The sequence below is a fragment of the Strix aluco genome, chromosome Z (genome assembly GCF_031877795.1).
Source record: "Strix aluco isolate bStrAlu1 chromosome Z, bStrAlu1.hap1, whole genome shotgun sequence".
Taxonomy (NCBI): domain Eukaryota; kingdom Metazoa; phylum Chordata; class Aves; order Strigiformes; family Strigidae; genus Strix; species Strix aluco.
Window position 1 is genome coordinate 28,276,178 of NC_133971.1, and position 23,429 is coordinate 28,299,606.

At 39.9% G+C, this 23,429-nt stretch overlaps 2 protein-coding genes across 3 annotated transcripts in view; one reads left to right on the forward strand and one right to left on the reverse strand.

Annotated features, from left to right (window-relative positions):
• Nucleotides 1-363: 363 nt before the first annotated feature.
• Nucleotides 364-22,726, reverse strand: PTCD2 (pentatricopeptide repeat domain 2). Its single transcript, XM_074813038.1, is given in 11 exon segments — nt 364-2,632; nt 3,981-4,094; nt 4,885-4,959; nt 6,505-6,618; nt 14,201-14,292; nt 15,458-15,536; nt 16,929-17,046; nt 17,880-18,009; nt 20,316-20,408; nt 22,544-22,654; nt 22,657-22,726. Coding segments are annotated over 11 exon segments (1,221 nt in total). The 3' UTR covers nt 364-2,407.
• Nucleotides 22,665-23,429, forward strand: part of MRPS27 (mitochondrial ribosomal protein S27) — a 47,764-nt gene continuing 46,999 nt past the window's right edge. Inside the window, exon 1 of one of the 2 annotated variants that reach the window (XM_074813037.1) lies at nt 22,665-22,788. In XM_074813037.1, the coding sequence (XP_074669138.1) occupies nt 22,725-22,788 (64 nt within the window). In that variant the 5' untranslated portion in view covers nt 22,665-22,724. Of the gene's footprint in view, nt 22,819-23,429 lie in introns of both variants that reach the window. The other variant, XM_074813036.1, reaches the window with a different exon arrangement.

Below are 23,429 nucleotides of genomic sequence, written 5' to 3' on the forward strand. Positions count from 1 at the left end.
CAACTTTTATGAAACAAATTAGACTTTGTTTGAAATCAGCTGCATAAATATTACAAGTTGCTCTTTTCTCCTACCTTTTTCCTAAGGGAGGATGTCTTCTACAACACTTCCAGAGCACCCTTCAATATTCTAATGTTTAATCACCTGAATTTTGTGTGTTTCTTTGAATGTACCCTTTAATCCTTCTTGGGTCCCTGCTTTCTTTTTCTACTGAAGTATTGTTATTTAAAGGCATTCCTCTTCTCTCTCAAGAAAAAGAAATGGTGTTTCTTTAAAACAAATTATCAACTTAATAGCTTGAGTAAATCAGCCTCAGGAAAACAAGTAGTCAAGACAACAAAGAATGGAATACATCAGCTATACTGACAATTGTAATAGAAGTTATTATTACTTCAGTTGCAGGTAGCTTACAGCCTCAGTCAGGAAACTAACCAACTCAGATTAAAACATACAAACAAACATGCACATCTCAGTCCTAGGATGAACAAACTTCTTGGAATTAATACAAGTTTGAAAGTGCCAAATAAGGAAATGAAACAGAATTGACCTTATATATTTGCTGTATAACAGGCTAAATGGGTCAAACTGTCTTCTATTGCCTATAAAAACGTAGTTTTACATCAAACAGTTGTCCTGATAGTACCAACCAACTAAACTGAAAGGTAGTTCACTCCTTTAATTTTTTTGAAACTAATTCTTGCCACATGGCAAGCAGCCTTTACAAATCCTGTATCAAATTTATTTGTGGAGAAAAGATTCGAAGCTACTTAAGGGTCCATATTCTATTGGAAGTGTTGAAAGAATTTGAAACCAAGGGAAAAGAAAATGGTTAGAACCCTGTACTCCTGAATTATGTGTGAAATTATGTCCTACACAATATTCAGAATAAGTAATTAGCTATGTTCTTAGACTAATGTATGTAGTACTTTAACCTATGCAACCACTCATAAAAAGTGTGCACACATTTCACAAAAATGTGATACAAACTTCAAATTATTCTTCACTTACACTTGCATGAAACTCCATCCACTCTGTAACAGTTCTGTGCACTTTAGTATTAACAAGACACATTGGCAACAGAAATGTTACAGTGTTAGAAGGAAACCTCTGACCTGCTGTAGCCATATTTGCTTTGATGGCTAAAGATGTGTTTTTGCATGGATAGGTTCCTGTTTCTTCACAAGTCACTCACTGGCTTCAACAAAGTCTCATATAGCATGCACAGATTCATTCACAGAGAGAATCCTTTGATTTCTAACATTTACTTGAGGGGGGAGAGATAAAATAAAAAGAACAGAAGCCAACGGAGAGATAAGGTGGCCCACCTTGGAGAGCACCACGCTGGGCTCCACCTAGTCTTGTGCTCACAGAACTACAAAGTTCTGTACCAACAGGCTCATCACTTCATATGCAGAAGTAAACCAAAAGTACCTGAGTGCCGCCCAAGGTATAGCTGTTTCCAATTCCTTCTATTCCAGATGGTGAATGAGAAAAGATTTTTGGGTATACAGGACTCATAGTTACAAACAGCTTTTTATTACTACAACCAAGCACATTTGGCCTGGAGTCATTAAATCTGTGTCAACGTGAAGCTTCTTTGTACTTGCTATACATGTGAGTGAATTACAAAGATGGTATGTAATCCTAGTCTAAAAAAGTGATCGTACTTGCTCTTAGAAACTTGTTAGGACTTAGCTGCAAATTTGTATCAAGATCTGTTTATCCTGAGAGACTTAATATCAGAAAAATTGAAGGAAGCGATATGTGCGGCTACTCTGCGACTCTGACTTTTGTTCAGGAATCTCCTTCTAGTGAGAAAACAACCGGTTGGTTACCATGCTACCTCCCACAGCACTTCCATAATCCCATTTGATATGAAAAAACATACTAATATATTGATTCTGAAGAAAAAGATATCGAAGGGATCAAAAGATGCTTGCTTTCCTCTGATTCTCTTCAGATGTACAGAATATGAATAAACAGTTAATGCACTTCCACACTCTTTTATCTAGACTCTGGACTGCATCTATGCTTTCAGTCAGAATATTACATTTGAAGAAGACTGAATTTTCTTCTCATGAACCATGGAATTCAGGTCAGAAACGCATACTATTTTGTTCACTTCCATCAGGACATTTAGCATAGGAAAATCCTGATTTAAGTGCCTGAGGAAAAAATTCAAACCATTCTATCACTCCATTTCTGAACAACACACAAATACCCACAGTCATGGCTTGTTTTAGCATCAAAACTGAAAAGTAGAAGCTACATGATTTGCATTTAAAATGCAGTTTAACACAAACAACTTAAACAATTGCTCATTGTGGAGGAGGGGAGAGGACATTTTTATTTGAACCTGGCTTCTAAGAGATGCTAACAGCAGTTCAGTTTGACATCAAATATTGAACTATTCCAACAACAGATTTGACTGAAGTGATTTAGCAGTCTGATAGCCCAATTGTTTCTGATTTAAAAGCTTTACAGGGGTCTTCTTTGAACTAGAAATCTGGAAAAGCATGTCTTCCAGTGTGCACATGGTTATCCGTCCTGAAGCTTGTAGTTTTGTATAAATATCTCCTAATTTGGCAGAAAGGTCGGAGTTTTCTTCCATCTTTTCCCTGACTGTAGCCAGCTAAGGAGGATAAAATGACAGACTATTACAGTTCAGAAAATGAGGATCTTATTCAATCACCATATTGAAGATCAGCAATCACTCAAAGGAAAAAAAAAGTACACAACATAAGATATGTGGCTAATGCAATGACTCATAAGAGGATTTTAGGCAGAACACATTACACGTCACCAGACAATGGTGGAAATGCACTGGATGCCTATTAGAGGGAGTTTATTAGATTTAAAACTTCCTCAAAGTTGTACATTCAGCCCTAGTACAGACTAACACCATTATTTTGTTTTTAAACCCAGGAAAAGTAATTGCTTCCTGGAATCTACTTTCCAGATCAGCACAATTCTAGTTATTACGTATCACACTAAATGTACAGTACAGTACAAATCAACAAAAGTCAGACGACAGAACACTGAGAAGTTCTGTATGCCATAGACAGAGTATGAGCTCAAGCATAAGTAAATCTCTTAAAAAATGGTTTGATCAATAACCTTTTATGGAAGGAATGGGTTAGGACTAATGCTTAGTCTTCTTAGGGACTGTTACAAATTTGCCAGCAAAATACACCATTGCCACATGTAACATCTATTGAAATGAATTTACAAAATGAAATGCTGCTTAAAAAAATTTCTTTTCAACATAGCAGTTAATATATATGGGCTATGTTTTGAAAGGTATGTCCCCCTTCTATCTAGTATTTATATTTTACGTATCAGTTATTCATTTAATAGGCACCAGTGAAAGGCTAAGTATTTAATCATTAACACAGTCTTAAAATATCTTGTTCCATAGACATGTTCAAAATTAATAAATACACTAAGTTTCAGGAAAAGCAGCAGCAACACTACCAAGTGATAGGGGGTATGTATATGCTCTGAAGGAAGTCTTCTTGGTGTTCAATACTGTAAAAGCTATTTTTTATCGTAAAATACAGTAAAATAGCAAAAGCTATTATTTCCCATATCACACTTCCCTGTATAGCATCACAGGTCTTTGAAAATATTACCAACCTAACAATATCATTGTGATCCGAACTTTATTCTCATATTTATATCAAATGAAAATAGCATAGAAGGCAAGAGATTAAATATTTAATGCCACTAGGGAACACTTCATCTACATTCAGATGAAATTTGAGCTTCTAAGAGCAAGATCCATAATAAAAAAGGGAAGCAGACAGCTAAGTGCTTTGTCCAACAGTACAAAAGGCAGCCAGCTGTTTCAGTATTTGAATGCATCAGAACCCAAACAACTTTAGTAGGGTGAACTCAGGCACCTGAAGTTCTGTAGCTGAGCCACTGTCATCAGGGCTCACCCAAGTATCATGGACCTCTTCCCATTACTGTATACTTACCACCTGCGCAGAAAACTCAATTTTTTTCACAAAGGGAGGAGTATCTACTTCCACTGCTGCCTCTAATGTCTTGATTACTTCTTCTAGTGAACCAGATCTGAGCTGGACAAGAACCTTGAAAATAAAATACAATCACATCACACCAATAGTACTTATTGTCAGAATACGAAACTTTTAAAAAGTGTTTGAGGAAGACATAAAGCAAAGCAGGACAAAATACATTTCTAGATGCTGAACTGATGAAAATACATTAATCATGAAGAAAGCAGAGAGAATAATCAATTTCCTCAAAGGATTGAGTTTTTTTTGCAGGTGGGACCTGGAAAGGAAGGCTGAGCCTGGTGGTAGTGCTTCTCTGATGGAGCTGCATTAGCTTTTCTTTAATAAAGTGTTTTTTCCATAGCTTAGAGAGCTCACTTACAGGGCACATGTGGTAGACTTTCTCTCAGGTTGCAGACCATGCAATTAAATTAAAAAATTGTACATATGTGACTAAGGTTCAAGGGCTGAAGGAAGCCTGAAGTGGGCAGAGCACAGCTAAGGGAGGCATTTATTTGGAGCTGTGGTTTTTTGCATCTCTTGTAGTAAGAAATCAAAAAGTCACAAAGTCATAATTAGAAATTGTTCACAGGTCTGTACTCACAGATGTAGGACTGATCTACGTTCCATTCCCATCTATAGCAAGAAGCAATTTAAAAAAATGCAGGGAGGGTGTTAACAATTCAGAATGTGACTCATCCAGCTGACAGAAATTATCTGCTGGCTCAAAACCAAGCTCAGCAACAGTACTGATAAATGCCTGTGCTACTAAAAAGCTGGTCTTCTGTTACTCTGCACATGGGAGCTTTTTGTCCAGTATAGTATACTTCTCTTCAAGATTCTAATACAAAGCAAGCATACTTACTTTAAGATTATTGTATAGTTTGTTCTCTGTTTTCATTATCTGGGAACAATAAAATTTGGCTTGCGCTACATCATTCTAGGAAGGAATTATAAATAATAAAAAAAATACAGTTAAACATGTGTGACACTTTCACAATAAAAGTTCAAGAAAAAAAACAGTCTTTCACAACTTTTCAATGAATCACAAAACAGCATCTAGAACTCCTTCACCAAGATCCAGGGACTCCCAACAGCATTCAGCCTGTGAAAGGACCACCCCATGCTGGATTTCGCATGTCATGTAGCTCTTTAGAACACCAGACAGTACTCCCTGTCTCAGATCAGCAGGGAAAGGAAGCATGTAACCAACACTGAACATGAGAGCTCCTAAAAGATAAAAGATCTATACAGGTGTTCAGTTTGGTACATGTCAGAGTACTTAAATGAACTGCAACATATGTTAATGTGGGTATTTATCCTGCCCAGCACTTTTAACCTTTTGGACATACGCATTTACAGTACTGTATCTATGCCATCAACTGATTTGTACAGACAGCAAATGTTACACTGACATTTACTAGACCAACCACTGTTACTTGGGATCAAGAAACATCTTACTCACAGCAAGATGTACTGTCAAAGATCACGCAGCTTAAGAAATAAGTGTAACGTGGAGCATTATTCTGCTTGCAAAACAAGAATGTAAACTGATTTTTACATAAAGCAACAGCATCAAGGATATTTCATGTTGTTTCAGAGACAGCAATTTTGTTTTTTAACCTCAGTGCCAATAAGAAGCCCTGACATGCCATCATGCACATGAATAATTTAATTTCAATGATGCTATTGTTCAGTGTCTCTGTTCAGAGACAGTGCAAAAAAGACCACAGAGTGCATTAGAAAAAATTAGCAATTCTACCTCATTCATTCAAATCTGTGAACAGGAACAAATTGCTAGCTCTTACAGTGCCTCTGACCTCTGTTTAGACATGAAACAGAGAAGGTTCAGAATTTCCTCAAGCTGTATGCACAATTAAAGGCAGAGGAAATACTAGACTTTAAAATTTCCTAATTGTTATTCTTCTGCTCAATCTTTCACCCTGTAATGCCTCAGAGCCTCTTCATAGCAGTGCCTAAGGCACATGAAGTGTATGAAAACCTTGTTGTAAAAGAACATGTTGTAGAGGACAGGCCACCTCCCAGGCAGTAGGGCAATACATATCACAGCCTTTGAGTTTGCCTCCCAAAGTAAACATTTTTAAAGAGATGATTGTGTAAATATTTAAAATTGTAATTTTATTTCTATTTAAAGTAAACCATCACTAAATAGCAGTATCTGCAGGGCTGGGTCCATAGCTACATCCAACCTGGTGGCTCAACTCTCATTTTCTAAAAATATTCTATATGGCATTGTCACTGGCACAAAATACCTGTGCACTAGACTCGTGACATATGTTTGGATTTCAGAATTTCCACATTCACTCTACATGGGAATTGTCTACAATCCTACTCTTTTGTTTGCCTAAAAGTTCTAGTACTTTAAGTTATTACATAGATGAGTTATGCTTCCTTTCACTGACTATCTTACTATAACTATAGAACTATAGAAATTCAGGCACAAATAGAAACAAAAGGTTCTGACCTGCTTCAGGGCAGTTGCCACAGCAAAGCAGAATGCTCGCAGTGGTAACGTGTCACCTTTTAGCTGGGCTTCTTCAAGCAGTTTTGCGGAGATTCTGCAAGACTCCAGGTTGTCCTGCATAGAAATATCAAATCTGAGTTGCACTTGTTATTCCTGTGATCTGAAAGGACTGTAGGCAATTGCAATCACATTCAGAAGGCATTCAGAAGTCAACATATGTAAGATCACCAAGGCAATCCATATCTGAACCCAACCAAGCAGATTCTATACAGCACTTCTTGAGAAACACTACATCAAAACACGATATTCAAAGCTACAGTGTTCAGAAGAGGGTAAAAATAACTTCCATTATTTTAACAACTATGCCTTGCCCTAACTGTTTTGGCTTCTACAAGAGATAAAACAACCCCAGCAGTATGCTAAAACCAAGAGACACTTTCCTTTCCACTTTCTAATCATTCCCAAATCAGGAAGTAGACTTTTTGTCCTTACTTTATTCTAAATGCTACAGTAGATAGCTGTGGCAGGTGGACGCACCCCCCTCGCCCCCTACAGCACTAGAAACTTCCCAACCATCAAAAAAACCTAGTAGTTGGGGTCTAGGGATCTGGCTGCCCAATCAGCAGGGCAAAGTCGTATAGTGACTATGGTCAGAAGATGGGCCCCGAACCAATGTAATACTTTGGTCAAAAGAAACTTTGAAATTTAAATTGGCATAGTCGGCAGGATGTCAACAGAGGAATTTTTAGGGAGGCATGGCTGCAGACTTTCTCCCCCAGGTATACAATAGGTGAAGTAGAAGTAGTCTGACCCATGAGCAGTTGTAGAGAATAGAACATTGCCACAGAGATAGTAGAGACAGCAAAGGCAAAGGAATTATGTGTGCCTTCCTAGGCAGCTGCTTGATTCAAGCACAAGAACGAAATAATGATTTTGACAGATTGGCAAAAGATAATTTAAAAAAGCAATTGGAAACATTGTTTAAAGGGAGATCAGAAGCAAGATTTGTCTATTAGAACAAAACATCATGCTAGCACAAGCGAAAAAGCCCCCCAGTATTGTCCAAATCCAGAAGTTGATTGCAGGTGCAGACCCCAAGGATTGGGACGGAGACATTTTGGGGAGACTCTGATGAAAATGTTCTGAAGGAGTTGGAGGAAAAGGACGTCTTGTCAAAACAGAGAGGCACATGGGCCCACAAGGTGGAACCCCCAAACCACTGTCTGCATGACCCCCCTGGGCGGCGCCCAAGCTCAGTGAATTGCAAGTTAAGTTCTCACACAAGCTGGGCAAAACAGAAACCAAGTATCTGTGGAGAGTTTCTGTAACTGGAGGTGATTGGGTATCGTTGACGGATGATGAAACAGGGGGTTCTAGGGTCCAGGAGCATTTCTCAGTGATGGGCCAGCAGGTGACCAGTCAGTAACATCCCAAGTGGCTTACTGGGCTGGGGGTGTGGATCCCAAAGAGCGGGGGGAACCTATTACTATTGAAGGGGTTGTCAGAGCTGGTGGAAGGAGTACAAAAGGCTGCTTGTGCTCAGGCAATGTATGAAGCAAGGGATACCAATGGCTGCACTGGTGGACCCCAGTCACCTTAGATCTCTTATTAGGGGACTACTGGACACTTTAAAAATACATGTTCAGTCCCTCAGAGAACGGATTCAGGGGGCAATTGAACATAATCAGCAAAACCCTCGGAATTTGTGCATGCATGTACTGACCTGGACGGAGATGCTACATGATATAGTTACTTACGGCCGTGAGATGGGATGGACTGATCTGGGCGGTGGCACAGATAAAAACAGAAAGAGCTGGCAAGCCAGTCAGAACTCCCACCCCAAACAGCTTCCTCAGCAGGAGTCTGAACCCTTCTGAGGTCCAAACCCTTCTGAGGATCAGACCCATGATCCAGGAAGGAACAACCTTTGGTGAAAGGCATTAACACTAGGGGTACTCAGGCTGATGTTGCACAGACAGTCCACTGACCATATCTGAAAGCTGGTGGAACTGCTAGAAGGGAAAACTAAAAAACAATGGGCAAACACCCCTTCTTATGATAGCATAACTAGTCCTTTTGTGTTCCTGCAAAAGGAATTGACAGTTAAAAAAATGATGCAGTTTTGGATTCAGGTCACCCACTCTGCATGGTGAACACTAGTTACGGACCTCCTGTACATATTCCCATGGGCCCAAGATGAGTAAGTTTAGAATTTTTAATTGATACAGGGGCCAAAATTAGTGTTTTGAATAAGCAACAAGCTCGTAAGTTAAGGTAATAATAGGAGTAACTGGTGTAGCAGAAAAATGTCCCATAGCTCGAACTCAACTTTGGCTACCTGGGGAAAAAAGAATGACAGCTGTGGAAGGGGCTTTGAGTCCTTGTAAGGGAAATATATTGGGATTCAATGTGCTGGTGGGGAAACAATGGTATCTAATGGCAGGGTGCAGTTTTGGGAGCTGAGGGGCAAAAGCCACCCATGTAAGGACTCTGCAACATACAGAGGCCCTTAATGTACTAAAGGATGAAGAGGTATCAGAGGCTAGTCCCATTGCAACGGATTGCGAGATCCATTAAGGGTGGAGTGAGGATTTGCCACAGACACTCTGTACTACGGTGTGTTTCAAACAGTACCGTGAAGGGCTGGCTAGACCTTTGTTATTCTCTTCCACCTCATTTAAGGAAACTGAACAACAGTACTCAGAGTGGGAGAAGGGACTCCTCTCACTTACCAGAGCAGTTAAAGAAGTGGAGGGGTTACGTACATCACAAGATATTACAGTGCAGAGCCCTTTCCCTGTACTAAACTCGATCCTTAAAGAATCACCCCTTCCTGAGAGGGTAGCCCAGAAGGCCATGATACAGAAGTGGTATGTCTACTTCGAAGAGGTTAGCCAGTTGCTCCTGTTGAAAGAGGGCCTGGTCAAGGCCTCCAGATTACAATAGCCTCTAAACCCTGATTCAACCTTGTTGGGTTGGCCCTACAAATCTTCTCCAATTAAGGAAACACCTGAGTTTGTGGCAGGCACAGATATGCACGGAATATGGTTCACTGATGCATCTGCCCATCAAGTAGGATCAAAGTGGCAATATAAAGCAGCAGCATTGGAAATTGGTACCAGGAAAACAATTACAGAGAAGGGAGAAGGTAGCACACAAGTCAGGGAATTGGGTGCCCTCCTGCTGGCAGTGGAGAATGGTGCCACTGTAATTTACACTGATTGCTATGCGACTTATAAGGGCACCAGAGAGTGGCTATGCCAGTGGGAATCCAATCAGTGGGAGGTGGGCTATACAAAGGTCTGGTAATGATTGCTGGAAACAGGCAGATCCCACCCCTAAAGGTGGGATGGGTAAAGGGCCATGCAAGGAATGGAACCCCCGCTGAGAAATGGAATCAACAAGTAGATAACCTAGCCCAAATGAAGGTGGTTGACAGCAAAAAGGAAGACTGGGGGCAGTTGGCTGAGTGGTTGCACACTAAGTAAGGCCACTCAGGGAAAACAGACCTCTATTATGAGTGTTGGTCTCGGGGATGGCCAGTGTCTATGAAAATCTGTGAGGCAGTCCTCACAGCTTGCCCACAATGCCAAATAAGGCTCAAAGTCAACCATGCAAATCAAGCACCAGCCCAACATGTTAAACAAGGCAAAGCTCTTTGGAGCACCTCGCAAATCAGTTTTATTGGTCCTTGGAAGCCATTCCACAGGAAGAGAATATTTTGGTAGGAGTAGAGGTGGTATCAGGACTGACTATAGCCACAGCTGTTAGTACAGCCACTGCAGATCAGACAGTCCATGCTCTGCAACAATGGTTTGGTATTTTCCCTATGTCTGAATGTATCCAGTGTGATAACTGGTCGTCATGTGAGGATGGCTAACCAGTCTCCTTCAATCTTTAATAATGGTTATAATTATGATTACAGTAATTTTTATTATAATAAGCTGTATTAAGCATGTGGTAGAGAAATCTGTGTTAACTGTGGAGTATACTCCCTTAAAACCTGTTCACATATTAGACATTCCAGTGCAATTGTAGAATAGTATTTACCTATTTGATTGTTGCTGTTGCTGACTGTTATTATAATGTTGACTGTGGTTACACAACTGATTGTTTCTACTGTTGATTGATGTCACACTGTTGGCTGATACTGTATTATTCATTGTTAACAGTAATTTGTAATAGTCTGAAAATAATTAAGGAATAATGATTCACAGTCAGCATTAAGGCTCACTGAGACTGTGCTCCCTTTTAACTTTGGAAGGAAGAGATGACTGTACCACCATTCCAAAGAAACCAGTCAGGCATTACTGTGGATTCTGTGGAAGGTGCACGCTGCCCCCCCGACAACACTAGAAACTTCTCAACTGTCAGAAAAAAATAGTAGTTGGGACTTGGGGGTCCAGCTGCCCAATCAGCAGGGCAAAGACATATAGTGACTATGGTTGGAAGATGGGCCCCCAACCAATGAAATATTTCTGTCAAAAGAAACTTCTGGACTGTAACCATATACGACCACATATCAGATTTGACTAGGGTATAAATGGAGCCCCACTGGAGGGCCATTTTGAGTCAGTCCTCCTGGGAGTAGTGGGTCTGCAGTCGGGGACTCTCCCCCTGGGTTCAGATGCCACCTAAGAAAACTCCTACAGGTTGACAGCCTTCATCTTATAGGTGAGTAACTGCACACTTTGAGTCATCACTCCAAGCTTAGGATCCTGAGTTGGCTGCACAGTATTAATTCCATTTGTCATCTTGAACCTGTGGTTTACTAATGTCTGTCAGAGTGTTAAGTGATTTCAATTAAAACAGCCTTCATTCCTACTTTATAACCCATTCAACAATTTTGGTCAAAATAAATTTTGTTTGAGTTTGTCATCTGCCTAATTTGATTTTGTAAGCCTCTGTGACAACATTTAATGAAAATCTATGTTTTCTAAGCACTGAACTGCTCAGCACCATGACACTAGAGAAATCTGTATATGTGCAAATTTGAACATTCAGCAATTTTTAGCCTCTCTTACATATTAAATCTTGCAAGACTTTTCCAATGTATATATTCTAGTAAGATAGCTTAGCCTGTTTTCTAACACAGAAACCTTCCATTATTGCTGGGACTGTTTTCAATAGGAGTCTATAGTAAAAGGCAACGAGTTTACCTGTGTGTTATCTCACAAACCACCAACTCTCAAAAACAATGCTTCTCACACTGGAAATTATGAGTAGAGTTGACTCGACCCCAAACAAAATAATACCTGCCAAAGTTAAAAGCTGGCAGCAGAAAGGTCTTGTAACAACTGGTACCACCAATATGGATAAGAGCCTTCATATTCCTTCCTAGTATTTGGTGTTGATACCTGTTCCTACCGTTCAAAGTGTCATTCCTGCAAAATACTGGCCATAATTTAAGGGATAGGGTCATCCTTTGGGTGTTTAAGGGATGCTTTTCCATTCCACTGAATGGTCTGCACAGCTTGTGAAAATATCTTTTAAAACACATAAGAAACCTGTGGTTTAAAACATGTTCTTTGAAAATTTAGAAACATTCTGCCACCAGAGATTATTATTACATAAATGTTTTGTTGTCATCAAAAGGCCTATAGCCCCTTCCTGCACTAACAGAAGGACCATCTGTTACCTTAGAGGATAGCAGTGCCTTACTATGATTTTAAACATCCCAGAATTGTTTTAGAGTTGACCTCTGAAACACTTCTGTACAGAGATAAAACATTAATTCCTTTGTTTATCCACTAGCAATAATCTGAATTTTAAATCCTGTAAATGTTTCTGTACTGGTCTCTGGCATGGTTATTCAAAAGAAACCAAGAATTAACCTGGCACTGCTCTTAAAGATACCAGCACCATTTTTTCCAGTATTCATGTAGTACATCTTAAAAATATTTCCCTTCAAGATTTTTTCTGAAGTTTCTTATGTTGCATCATGAGCAAAACCACTATTGAGCTTCATGGTTTCTCCTCCTACCAGTAACAGCTGATTCAACAGATTAAGCTTTTGAAAGAGCTCCACCTAATCCTCTTTAGTGCATAAAGGGTTACTACAGCTTATTCCCTTATTGATAATATTTTATCCGAATTAAAAAAAACCCACAAATTTATTGTGGCTGTTAAAACAAGGAGGTGACAGTTTAGACTCATTTCCCCCCTATTTTTATCAATTTGCTAAACAAGTAATGATGGGCCATGTTCTCTACTGAAAGCACAGGTATGGCCAGAAGTAGTAGAAAACGAAAGTTTCAGGAACCTCTTACTGTTGCACATGCCATGGATCCAAGCCTTCTGACAGCAAGCCATGGAAAGAACCATGTAAAGATTTTAGGGAAGAAACTACAGCAAAAGGACTAAAGGATACCTCAGAGAAACACAGTGGGTTTCTGTGAAAGCCTTTACCTAAATGGGTAGAGTATAGACCAAGGAAAAACTCTGCAGTGGTAAATATTGCCTTAGTGGATGCTAGCAGCAAACACCAGCTTATAAACATGGGTTGTAGCATAGTGTCAGAGTCTTTGTACATTCATAACTTTCTAAAAAGGATGCCTTCTACATAGGGTAACATCCCTAAACTGACTGTAACCATCAATCTCTAGCTGTTTTTAACATCAGACAACTTCAGCAGGTGTTCCTCAGCTCTGCCTACTGCCCCACACTCTAAACACTAAAGCCACATGGCTTTCTATTTCCCCTGACCTAAAGGCAGCCCTGATTCATTAGACCTGAGAATTTCAGAAGCACCACATAAATTACTGCTGAGCTACCATTTTAGGCCAACTCCTTCTCATCACATATGCACTCAGTTTCATTGTATGGTTAACTGAGAAACCTGAGGAAATCCTCAGCTAGTGTCTTTTTTCCTAAAAACATGGGGAAATTGAAAAAAGAGTTTCCTACTGAGTCTGCGAAGGGCCTATGTTAATATTTCAAATTGCAGAACTGATTCAAAACTAGAGAGGAAGGTCAAAATAAAAAAGGCTGGGGATGTCAGTTTGCTACAAAAGGGAAACAGTTCTAATAAAACACTCATAGAACCTGTGTAGCCTAGTTTCTTATTGTATTCATGCTCTTTCTCTCTGAGCTAAAAATACAGTTAAGCTTAAGGAGCTGCCTGTCTTGCACTGAAGGCGTTCATCCAGGTTTCTTTTCTCCACTCAGCTGCCCATTTTCATCGGGCACATAGTAACATATCACCTTTGAGAACTCTAATCCTTGTCAAATTTGGTGCAATTACAGAAATGGTTCAAGGTTACTTGGAGGGGGAGGGGAGAAATACATGGGAGATATCTGACAAATGGAACATATCATATATATGCCTCGTCTCTTAAGGAAGCCAGACTATAAAACCACTATTGAGAATCAAGCAGAGTACAGTCTGAAGAGATGCACAGACCCCAGAGAAAGAATACCATCAGCTAATCAAAGGCTGTACCAAATTTGTTCCTTAGTGTGTATGTCCACATACTTTTTTAGAGATTTGCTTTGCGACATTTGTTTTTATGGGAAGCTATATATGTGCACCATATCATGCACAACGAAGCAATTTAGGACTTAAATGTGTCTAAAATATTTGCACTAGATAACGAATCATGACTGGGAACATAAGGAAATTTTAAAATCCAAAAAAAGGAAGACATAGAGAAAGCATTTCAAATACTTTTTCATCATGTAAACTGAAAATACTTACCAGTTTGTAACATATTGCAAGTGCAAGTAGATAGGTTTCTTTGTTGAAAGGTATACCTTGTTTTTTCATTTCTACCAGAACTTCCAAAGCACCTATCAAAAATGCATTGGTGTTACTCACTTCACAAATTTAAGGCTGTACATTTAGTAACTGAAAAAAAAATATTTCAACATGTTATGAGTTCAGTAAGTCTATTTCAAAATAGAAATGTAAACTGAAATGTTATTTTTAAAAAAATTAATACATTTTTAAAAGTTTAATTTCAGTTGGATGTAAATATTTCTTCCCAGCTAGGAGGTTTTCAATCTACATTAGCATCTGTCCTTACTGTTCTATTATTTTCACACAAATCTAAAACTAAATTCTAGATACTTGACAAACCACTCTCATTATTCCTAACTGCCCAGAAAGCAAGCCTTTTAAACACATGATCAACACTTCCACCATTTTAGGGAAACTATCTAACAGCTCCTCAATAACACACATGCTGCACTACACCACAACACTGCATTCAGGCTCTGATCTAGTTATTTTTACTGTGGCCCAGTCTCAACTTTTAGGACAACTGCTTTAGATCTGCCAGACGTTAAGAGACGAAGCACTGCATGTTCAACAAACTTCAATAAAGGGATTTGTTTGAAAAGCTTACTCCATACTCAATATGTTCTCAAGGAAAGTCTTTTCAGTCAGATCGGATGATTCCCTCTTATCCTCACAAAGGACCAAACTGATTTAAAGCATTTGACTTAAATATTGCAGTAGCCACTCTGTGTGGGCACACTAGTAAGACAAACCAAGACTACCGTCTGATTTTGTTATCAAAGGAAAAAGGGTACTCTTCCCTGCTCTGACACAAATGCCAAAAAAATGTTGAAGAACTTACTGCTCCAAAAACCATGTAAAACAAACTCTGAATAGAGAAAACAAAAAGCTATGTGAAAATAAGAATCAAAGAGAAGTTAAGCCTTCAGAGAAGAGGGTTTAGGAAACAAGCCACCTGGATAATCACAATTCTGTGCATCTGAGAATGATAGGAATACCACTGGAAGTATGAAATAAATACAGCCTTCCATTTTTATTACACACTACACTGCAGCTCATTCACATCTACACAGATTTACTTGATATTTGGCCTTCTAAACCCATAAAGCAATCAGCAATATTCATTAAAAATATATATATATTTATATACACACACACTTAGAGTGAGAAGCATCCTCCTCAAAATGCATTTGCCTTAGCAAACACAGTACTTACTTTCAAAATGGCCCTTTTTAAACAACATAGTCATCAAAATATGGAATGATGTACTCTCTGAGAAAAAACCATGCAAATTCTGGAGAAGAAACATGCAAACAGAGTAAACATAAATAAAGTTAAGACAGTGAGCATTCTTACTGTGCACAGCATTTAGCAGGTCTTCTGACTCGACTAAGGCCCATCTTTGCAAATTCAACATTTAACTCCCTGGGTTTCCTGACTGTCCCTCTGTCAAGTAACCTCTAAAATACCAGTGACTCATATGGTCAAAAGTTCACTAAAATTAAACAGAAATTTCTGAGAGATTCCCACTATCATTTTTTCTTAATTATAGATTGTGACCTCTAAGTTAACGCAAGCAGAAGTCACTGGCTAATGGCAGCTCCAAAATCTCAGCAGAAATACAGCTTGCAGGTGATTAGTGTCTTTGGGGTAAAGTACCACCACAGTGAAACTGAAAGAATTTTTTGCTAATCACAGTATCAAATGATGAGCAGATCAGCTCAAGGGCTTGACTGACGACATAGTAGGAGAAGAAAGAGCAAATATATTTTACATTCCACTTCAATCACACTGTGTGTTGGGAATACACAAATAAAATGCCAGAGGTATAAAGTCTAAATTTCTGCAGCAGCGTCTGATGTGGTACTGTACCTTACTATATCAGTTACAAAGTCCTGCAAGTACTGCAGGACCTGTCTTAATGACATAGATCTCAATCAAAAAAACCAAACCAAAACAAGAAACCTCATATTCCATTTCTGGCTAGGCACATCTCATGCTTTAATGAATTAACATCATAGACATGACTTTCCACTGGCCACCAGATATTTCTGAAGACACAATATTATTGCACAGAATCTTTTTAATTTATTATACACTGGGCATGATTAATATCTTGTCATAATATCACACACAGCATTTTACAGATGTTCAAAAACAAGTCCTTAAGTTTCTTCAGCACTAAAATGGCCAAGTTCCTGAGCTGAGGAACATCATACCACCTCTACACGGTTCAGAGTGAGTTTGAAGTACAGAGTAACATGATAAATCTGTTGGTGAAAATAATCCAAGGGATTTCAGAGGACTACTACATAAAAACTCAGAAGTGTTCACTTCCAAGAATGACGTAATGCAACACAGGATTCAGGAAAACATGCATCGTGTTCATTTCAGGAATTATTTTTTAATCAATACCTTTTATTCAAATGATGCAATTATACACAAGTACAATAATAAACTTATCAAACTAGTATTTAATTTTCTTTTAGTTACTGTTTTGCTATTTATAAAATAAAACCCATGTAATCTGCATCCTTACATTAATGTCATAGACGTCCTTGCTACCACAACACATACACTTCAAGTCTATAAGCTCATGCAAGGCTCACGTGTAGCATATGAATTACTCATATTGGACTAATAACAGTAACAACAACAATATTTTTAAAATATATAGGGGAATTACCTGATCTTTGATAAGTTCTACTGCAGGTCTTTCAAGGTCCAGCTCATAACATAGCCTCATAAAGAGGGGCCCAAATTTAAAATTACTTAAGTCTGCAATTCCATTCTGTTCATGGTACCTATTAGAAAAATTTTTAAAAGTTTATCACACAGGACATGGAATTTGTCAAGGGAAAACAGCTTTAAATAGACAGCAAGATCTGTATGTGCAATGACAGAGGCACACTTCTCTATCTGCACCAGCTAATGACATTTAGATAACAGGAGATTAATTCTATGGAAAAAATACTGGTTTGATCAAACTAGTAAATTAACTAGTAATATGTAATGTCTTCTATTTCCAGTAAAGTAACCTGCATTGGATTAGTAATAGAATGAGTCTCTGCCATAAAAATTCCCAGCTACTTTACTTTTATTCACAGAGCAGTATCACAGGAAGTTGCAGCAGTCTATTTTAGCACCAATACCTGCTAAGATACCTCAAATTTTTCTCTCCTATACTAAAAAATAAAAAAAAAAATACAAAACTAAAGTCTTCCACTTTTTTCTTTATAGCTCCTACACTGTAATTGCTGGTAAGGCTTTCATTCACAAAATCTCCTGACCTGCCACTGCTGGGTCCAGTTTATAACCGGGTTTGTCTTGGCTGGAAATGCTGCTGAGCACACCATTATCTCCCAGCTGAGAGAGGATGTTTCTGTGTGGCTCACCACCCATTCTGCATACAGTAAGACACCCCTTTGCTCCTCTAGCTTGACTCTCCTTTGATCTGAGAGTCTCAGAAGGGTTGGAAGATCCAAAGTAAATGAAAATACAGCCTTAATTTAAGGGATTAATTATGCATATGGCCACTGAATTAGTGCAAGCCCTCAACTGCAGACATAACCTGAGATGATCTAATAAGAGCAAAAAAATGAAGAGAGAAAAGTGTTACCTGGATTGTTAAAAATACCTGTAAATAACTTTTCTGGCTAGTTCCACATCAGATGAAGTCTGACATAAATGCAGTAAATTTTTTAATTCATTTCTGAGAATAATTCCATTTTTCTTTAATTTTTCTTTAATACTTTTAAAATACGGATCTGAAAATAAAACACATTATAGCAGCAGTCTATAGACAATTCCATTACCTATGTTGCATAGTTGGTACCTGAAACATGGAGATTCAGTGAAGCAGAAAGCTTGTTTTATTCACCAAGGAAAATGCATAAAGCTTCTCACAGACAAGCATGCCTAGGTGTCCCCATGAAGTCATGTCAGACTTGGAAAACCAAGAAGATGGCTATTGTGAACTTAATTTCATTGTGTAGGTTATGGAATATGTCAGGTAATACAAAAATTTTAAAGATGAAGGAAGTTTTGTAAGTGACATTTTCTGCCTTACATTCTTTTTTTAAGAAGCAAGCAAACAAACAAAACCAATCCCACTCAGCATTCCTTCTACTCAACACTGTTCGTACAGAAGATTTAAATTCCTTCATAACTGATGCAAACACAGAGTCTTATACATAATTGATATATTTCTATACCTAGCCATAAACTTAGAGTTGGTTCCCTTCCCCCTCAAAAAAGAGGTTTCTCTATCCAGCACGCTCTCCTGTGACAAAGCAAGCACAAAGACAAGTCCTTCAGTTGTTAATCTCAAGACTCTGATTCAGACATACACAAAAATCATGTGTACCACCTGGCAGCCCCATTCCTCTAATGGTTCTGTCCCCTGTCTTGGGGAGAGAAGTGAACCTTTTTTGTAACAGTTGCTGGGTCACTGCTGTTTCCAAGCTAGTAACCTACACAAGAGGTGCAAAGCAAGCGCCCCAGAGAACAACATATACAGCTACTGGATGCATATCTGTTACTACATGCACATACAAGCTCTTACTCAAGACTGAGATGCAGAGCTGAATCCTGTGAAGTCAGAAGAATGTATACATATAAGTATGCATATATAATAGTTGTGATCAGTTCAGAGGTGCACAAAAATTTAAAAAACACCTGGGATCCAAACTGGATTTGTAAAGAACACATAATAGTTATTATAACTACTGTAGGCAATTGTTTAACTGCTGTAGTTAAGAGTATAACTATTACAGTTAATAGTTGCATTATAATAAATAATAGCTATTATATATTTGGTGTAACAGAACAGTTATTACTGCTTTTTCCACTTCTAAACCGAGTTTATTACTAGCCCTAATTACTTCTTTTCATCTTTCAAGTATTAGACTAAGCACTGAGTACAGAAGCCATGCACCTACATAGGTGCTTAGCACATTGTTTTCATCAGTTCTCAGAGGCTACTATTTGTACAAAACAAAAAGGCCAACTGTGACCTGTAAAGCCAGGTATTTGGCTTCTACAAACCTGTTTTAGTAAGAGTGATTGACATATAGCAATAAATTAAATGTATCTCAAGTACAGGATGAATAATCCCAAATACAAGTACCTCATCATCACAGTAAAATATAATAACATTATGGCTTGCCACTGACTGATTTAAATTCTACTTTTACTTAATATAGAAAAACTATCATGTTGACTTCACCTCCCTCTCTGTCCCAGACAACTAGTTTATATAAAACTAAATTTGATTATTTGACTCTTCCTTTCCACACAAAAAACCTAGAATTAATCAAATCCTTTAGAACAATTGTCAATTTGTATCACTAGAACACATGCATATGATTAAACAGGTGCAGGAAATGGAGTTTTACTTAACTTTTCTTAAATATTAAGGGCAGATTTATGTTTTTATTTATGTTCCTTAAAGAAAGGAATTTGTATACACTGTAAACAGCATGACAAAATCATCATCAGAAAAAAATCCACCAATCTTGCTCCTTCATTAGTTTGGAAAACCTGAAATTTTTTTTCATATTCTGAGTATGCATACATCATCTGGAATTGGGTGTACAGCTGAGAACTTACATTAGGTAAAAGGAAAAAAATCTAAAACAATAAACTAAATTTACAGAGCAGATAAAACAGAATTACAGGCACAGGCATTCTCTGGATAGTTAAGTAGCTATTAGGTTTGTATTAACCCTCTCTGATGATATATTTGAAGCAAGATTTGTAGACTGAAACAGCATTTTCTATTAGACTATCTGACAAAGTTGGAAAAGCAAGGACACAAACATTTCAGGTCTTATGTAAACATCTTGCATACTTGAAACCTTTTCCACATTTTCCAACACAGCATAACTAATATTGTTTCATTCTACAGAGCCTCAGATCTTCCAAAAATTTTAGTTACAAAAAATTTGCAAGAGGAAGACATAAGTTGCTGCTTTAAATGGGGTCAATTGGTGTCATATGATAATGACTTTGTCTTGTTTACTAGGACTCCCGCTAAAATTGAGAATGGTCATTATGAAATAAATACTAATACCTTTATTGCCATGAACTTCATTTCTAATTGCCACTTTCATCTGCTGAAATGCTTGTAACTTTATATCATCTTCTGTTAGTAGATAGCGCTTCCCTACCATAAGAAAAAAAGAGGTTGAGTTTTATGTCACACTGTCTATTTTAATACTACTGAACTTTGCATTTATGAATTACTGCTAGTAATTATTGTCTGATGCCAGACCACTGACAGCAGGACATTAATAAAAAGACTGCAAAAATTGCAGTTGCTTATGTCACCAACAAAAGAAACCGAGCTATGTTGCAGCTTTCCAGAGTTAATGTGTACAAGGATGAAGAAGTATATATTTATTAGATGTGCAAAAGAAAAACTAGAGACACCATTCCTCTCCATCTAGACAAGGTACAAGAGGATTCTGCCCAAGAATAAGATCTTCCTCCCCTTTCATGCTTTTATAATGATTTGTCTTGTCATCTCTTTGTTCACCACAATTCATAGGGGCACAGCTTCCTTCCCTCACATGTGCTGTCCGCACTATTGTAGAATGCATTGTTCTGGAAGCTCCAAACACAGTAGGAAGACAAAAGGGAAAAACACAAAGCTTATTATTTGGATTGTAGTAACACTCAGGAGACCTAGTGAAGTGCTGAGTCTAGAATATCAAAATTCACTTTGGGTCCTGACCTCAACTGTACAGTGTTGTAAGCTCCTTCAGCAAAAGCAGCATGCACATGTATTTGTGAAGTTTTTGCTGTCACAAAACTAGCTCTCCAGTAGATTTTTATTTTAAACCAATGATTTTTAACAGAGAGTCACTGGAATAGTTGTCACAATCTAATCTTTTAAGTTTTTGTCTTCTTAAAGAATGATTCCAGTCTTGCAGGGACAAGAGCAAGTACTGACCTCAGGTTATTTATTCTCCTCTGCATTTCCCTAGCAAAATGTAACAGGCTGTGCAAATAAAAAAACTTGTTTTCTATGCAAGCGAAGCATACTAAAGACCCACCTCATAAAATCTGAAGAAAAAAATCCATTAAATGGCACCTTTAGCCATTAAATTTAATGAAAACCATTCCAATGTGTAAACAAATACACTTTATCCAGCATGAAATTGGGCTGGATTACCCTGCCATTTACATTCCATGGACCTTCTCATACCATTTACTTCCCACAGACTTTCTCAGCTGATCTAACACTGAAAGACCATCCCTGTCCTGGGCCTCTCCAGAGCTGATACAGAAATTATGCCAGTGCCTGGGGTGGGACAGGCGCACCCCACCACATGGACGCTCAGCAGTCACAGGTGGTGTTAGTGGAGAGCTTGGGGAAGCAGAATTTTACCCTTCTTGAATTCAATTTGCTGAATTCTACCACTCTTTAAATTCACACTTTACAGTGTTATAGAAATAAACCAGTGCAAAATCAAGTAAGAGGGCCTCCAAGGAAAAAAGGAGGGAGGACTGATACAATGACTGGCACATGCAGGCAGTGCAGGCCATCCTGGAGATCTCAACCGACTAACCTGCTTTACCTCAGATATGCTGTAACCCCCTATAAACGTGGCCAGTGAAGAACAGCGGGCAGACCACCACTCAGGGGGGATCTTCATGTCTCTGAGGTGTCTAACAGACCTCTAAACTGACTGAAGCCTCCACCGACACTGGTGCAGCAGGCTGGGAGCCCAGATGGGGCCTATGCAGGGGAGGCCTCTGCCACACACCTCCTTTCCACATTCCCCCGTTTTATCCTCTGGGCGAGGGAGTGCCTTCAAAAGGCCTCTGAAGCCCTGGCACGGTGCTGGTGGTGGTGACAACCAGCAGTCGCAGCCCAGGGTCTGGTTGACGTTGCCATCCTCCCAGAATAAACATGCATTTACAGAGCTGCATGGTTTGGTTTTTTTAGTGGCTCACATCCAGCCAGCGGCAAGCAGGCGATAGATTGAGTAACACTGCTGCCAACCCTCCCCGTGGGATAACTCTGCTGCACCAGCTCGGCCTGCCGACCGCAGCACAAGCGCGCCCGCTCTGAAGCCCACTGGGAGCCCCTCGGCACTCCGTGCCCCACACCCCGCGCCGAGAGGGGACAGCCCCGCAGGAACTACAACTCCCATCAGGCACAAGGCAGGCAGCCGCCGCCGGGCCTGCCGGGAGTTGTAGTACTCCGGTCATCCCTCGGCCGGCTGACAGCCCAGGGCCCCAGCCGGGTACCCCGCCGTTCCCCCTGCGACCCCGCCGCGCAGCCCGCGGTACCTCCAGGCGCGCAGCCCCAGCAGCCCAAGGCTGGCGGGCGGACCGCCGAGCGCCACACCGCCTCCCGCACCACCCGCTGGGAGCCGCCAGCGAGCACCGCCGCCATCTTGCGCCAGGGCCTGCCGGGGCGGGGCGCGGCGCTCCCAGGCCTGCCCCGCCGCGCGCCTCCTCCTTCGGCGCCATGGCCGCCCCCGTGCTCAGGCGAGGAGTGTTCTGGAGCGGGAGGGCTCTCTGCGCTGCGGCAGGTCGGTGGTCCGCTGGCAGGCGGCAGCGAGGTTCGCCACGGCAGCGGAGCGGGGGTGTCGGGGTGGGCTGAGGGATGGCGCGGGCCGGGCCTGGCCGGGCTGTAGAGGACAGGCCCTCGGGTCGCCGTGGTTGCCGCGGGCTGCGGTGGCCGCCTCCAGGAACGGGGAGCTGCGTGGGGACTTCTTCGTCTTTATACATATATATATATAATTGGGGACTGCTCTGAGAACGGCGTATCACTACCATGCTGTGCGGGAGAGTATTCCTAATTTGTTTTTTACAGCTACTCCACCTTGCCGATCTCATAGCTTAGTATCTTAGGACTTGCCTTTTTTGGGTCACGGGAGGTCACACGGGGTTGTATGGAGGCCGCCAAACCCGCGACAGTAAGTGTTCAGCAAAACTTAGTAACTCGCGTGGCAGAAGCAAACCAAGACAGATGATTTTGAAAAACCACCTTTACAAAAATGCTGACTTTTGCCAAGAACTGAACTCAGTAAGGTTTACTTAAAGTGTGGTGGTGATGGGTAACTTTATTGTGCCTTTTCAGCTTCTCTGAGCAGAAATTTCTCAGTGCTGCTTCCTGGTAGCTTGACGTCCATGTCTCAAAAAACGCTGCCCTCTCCTCTGGCACTGGAGC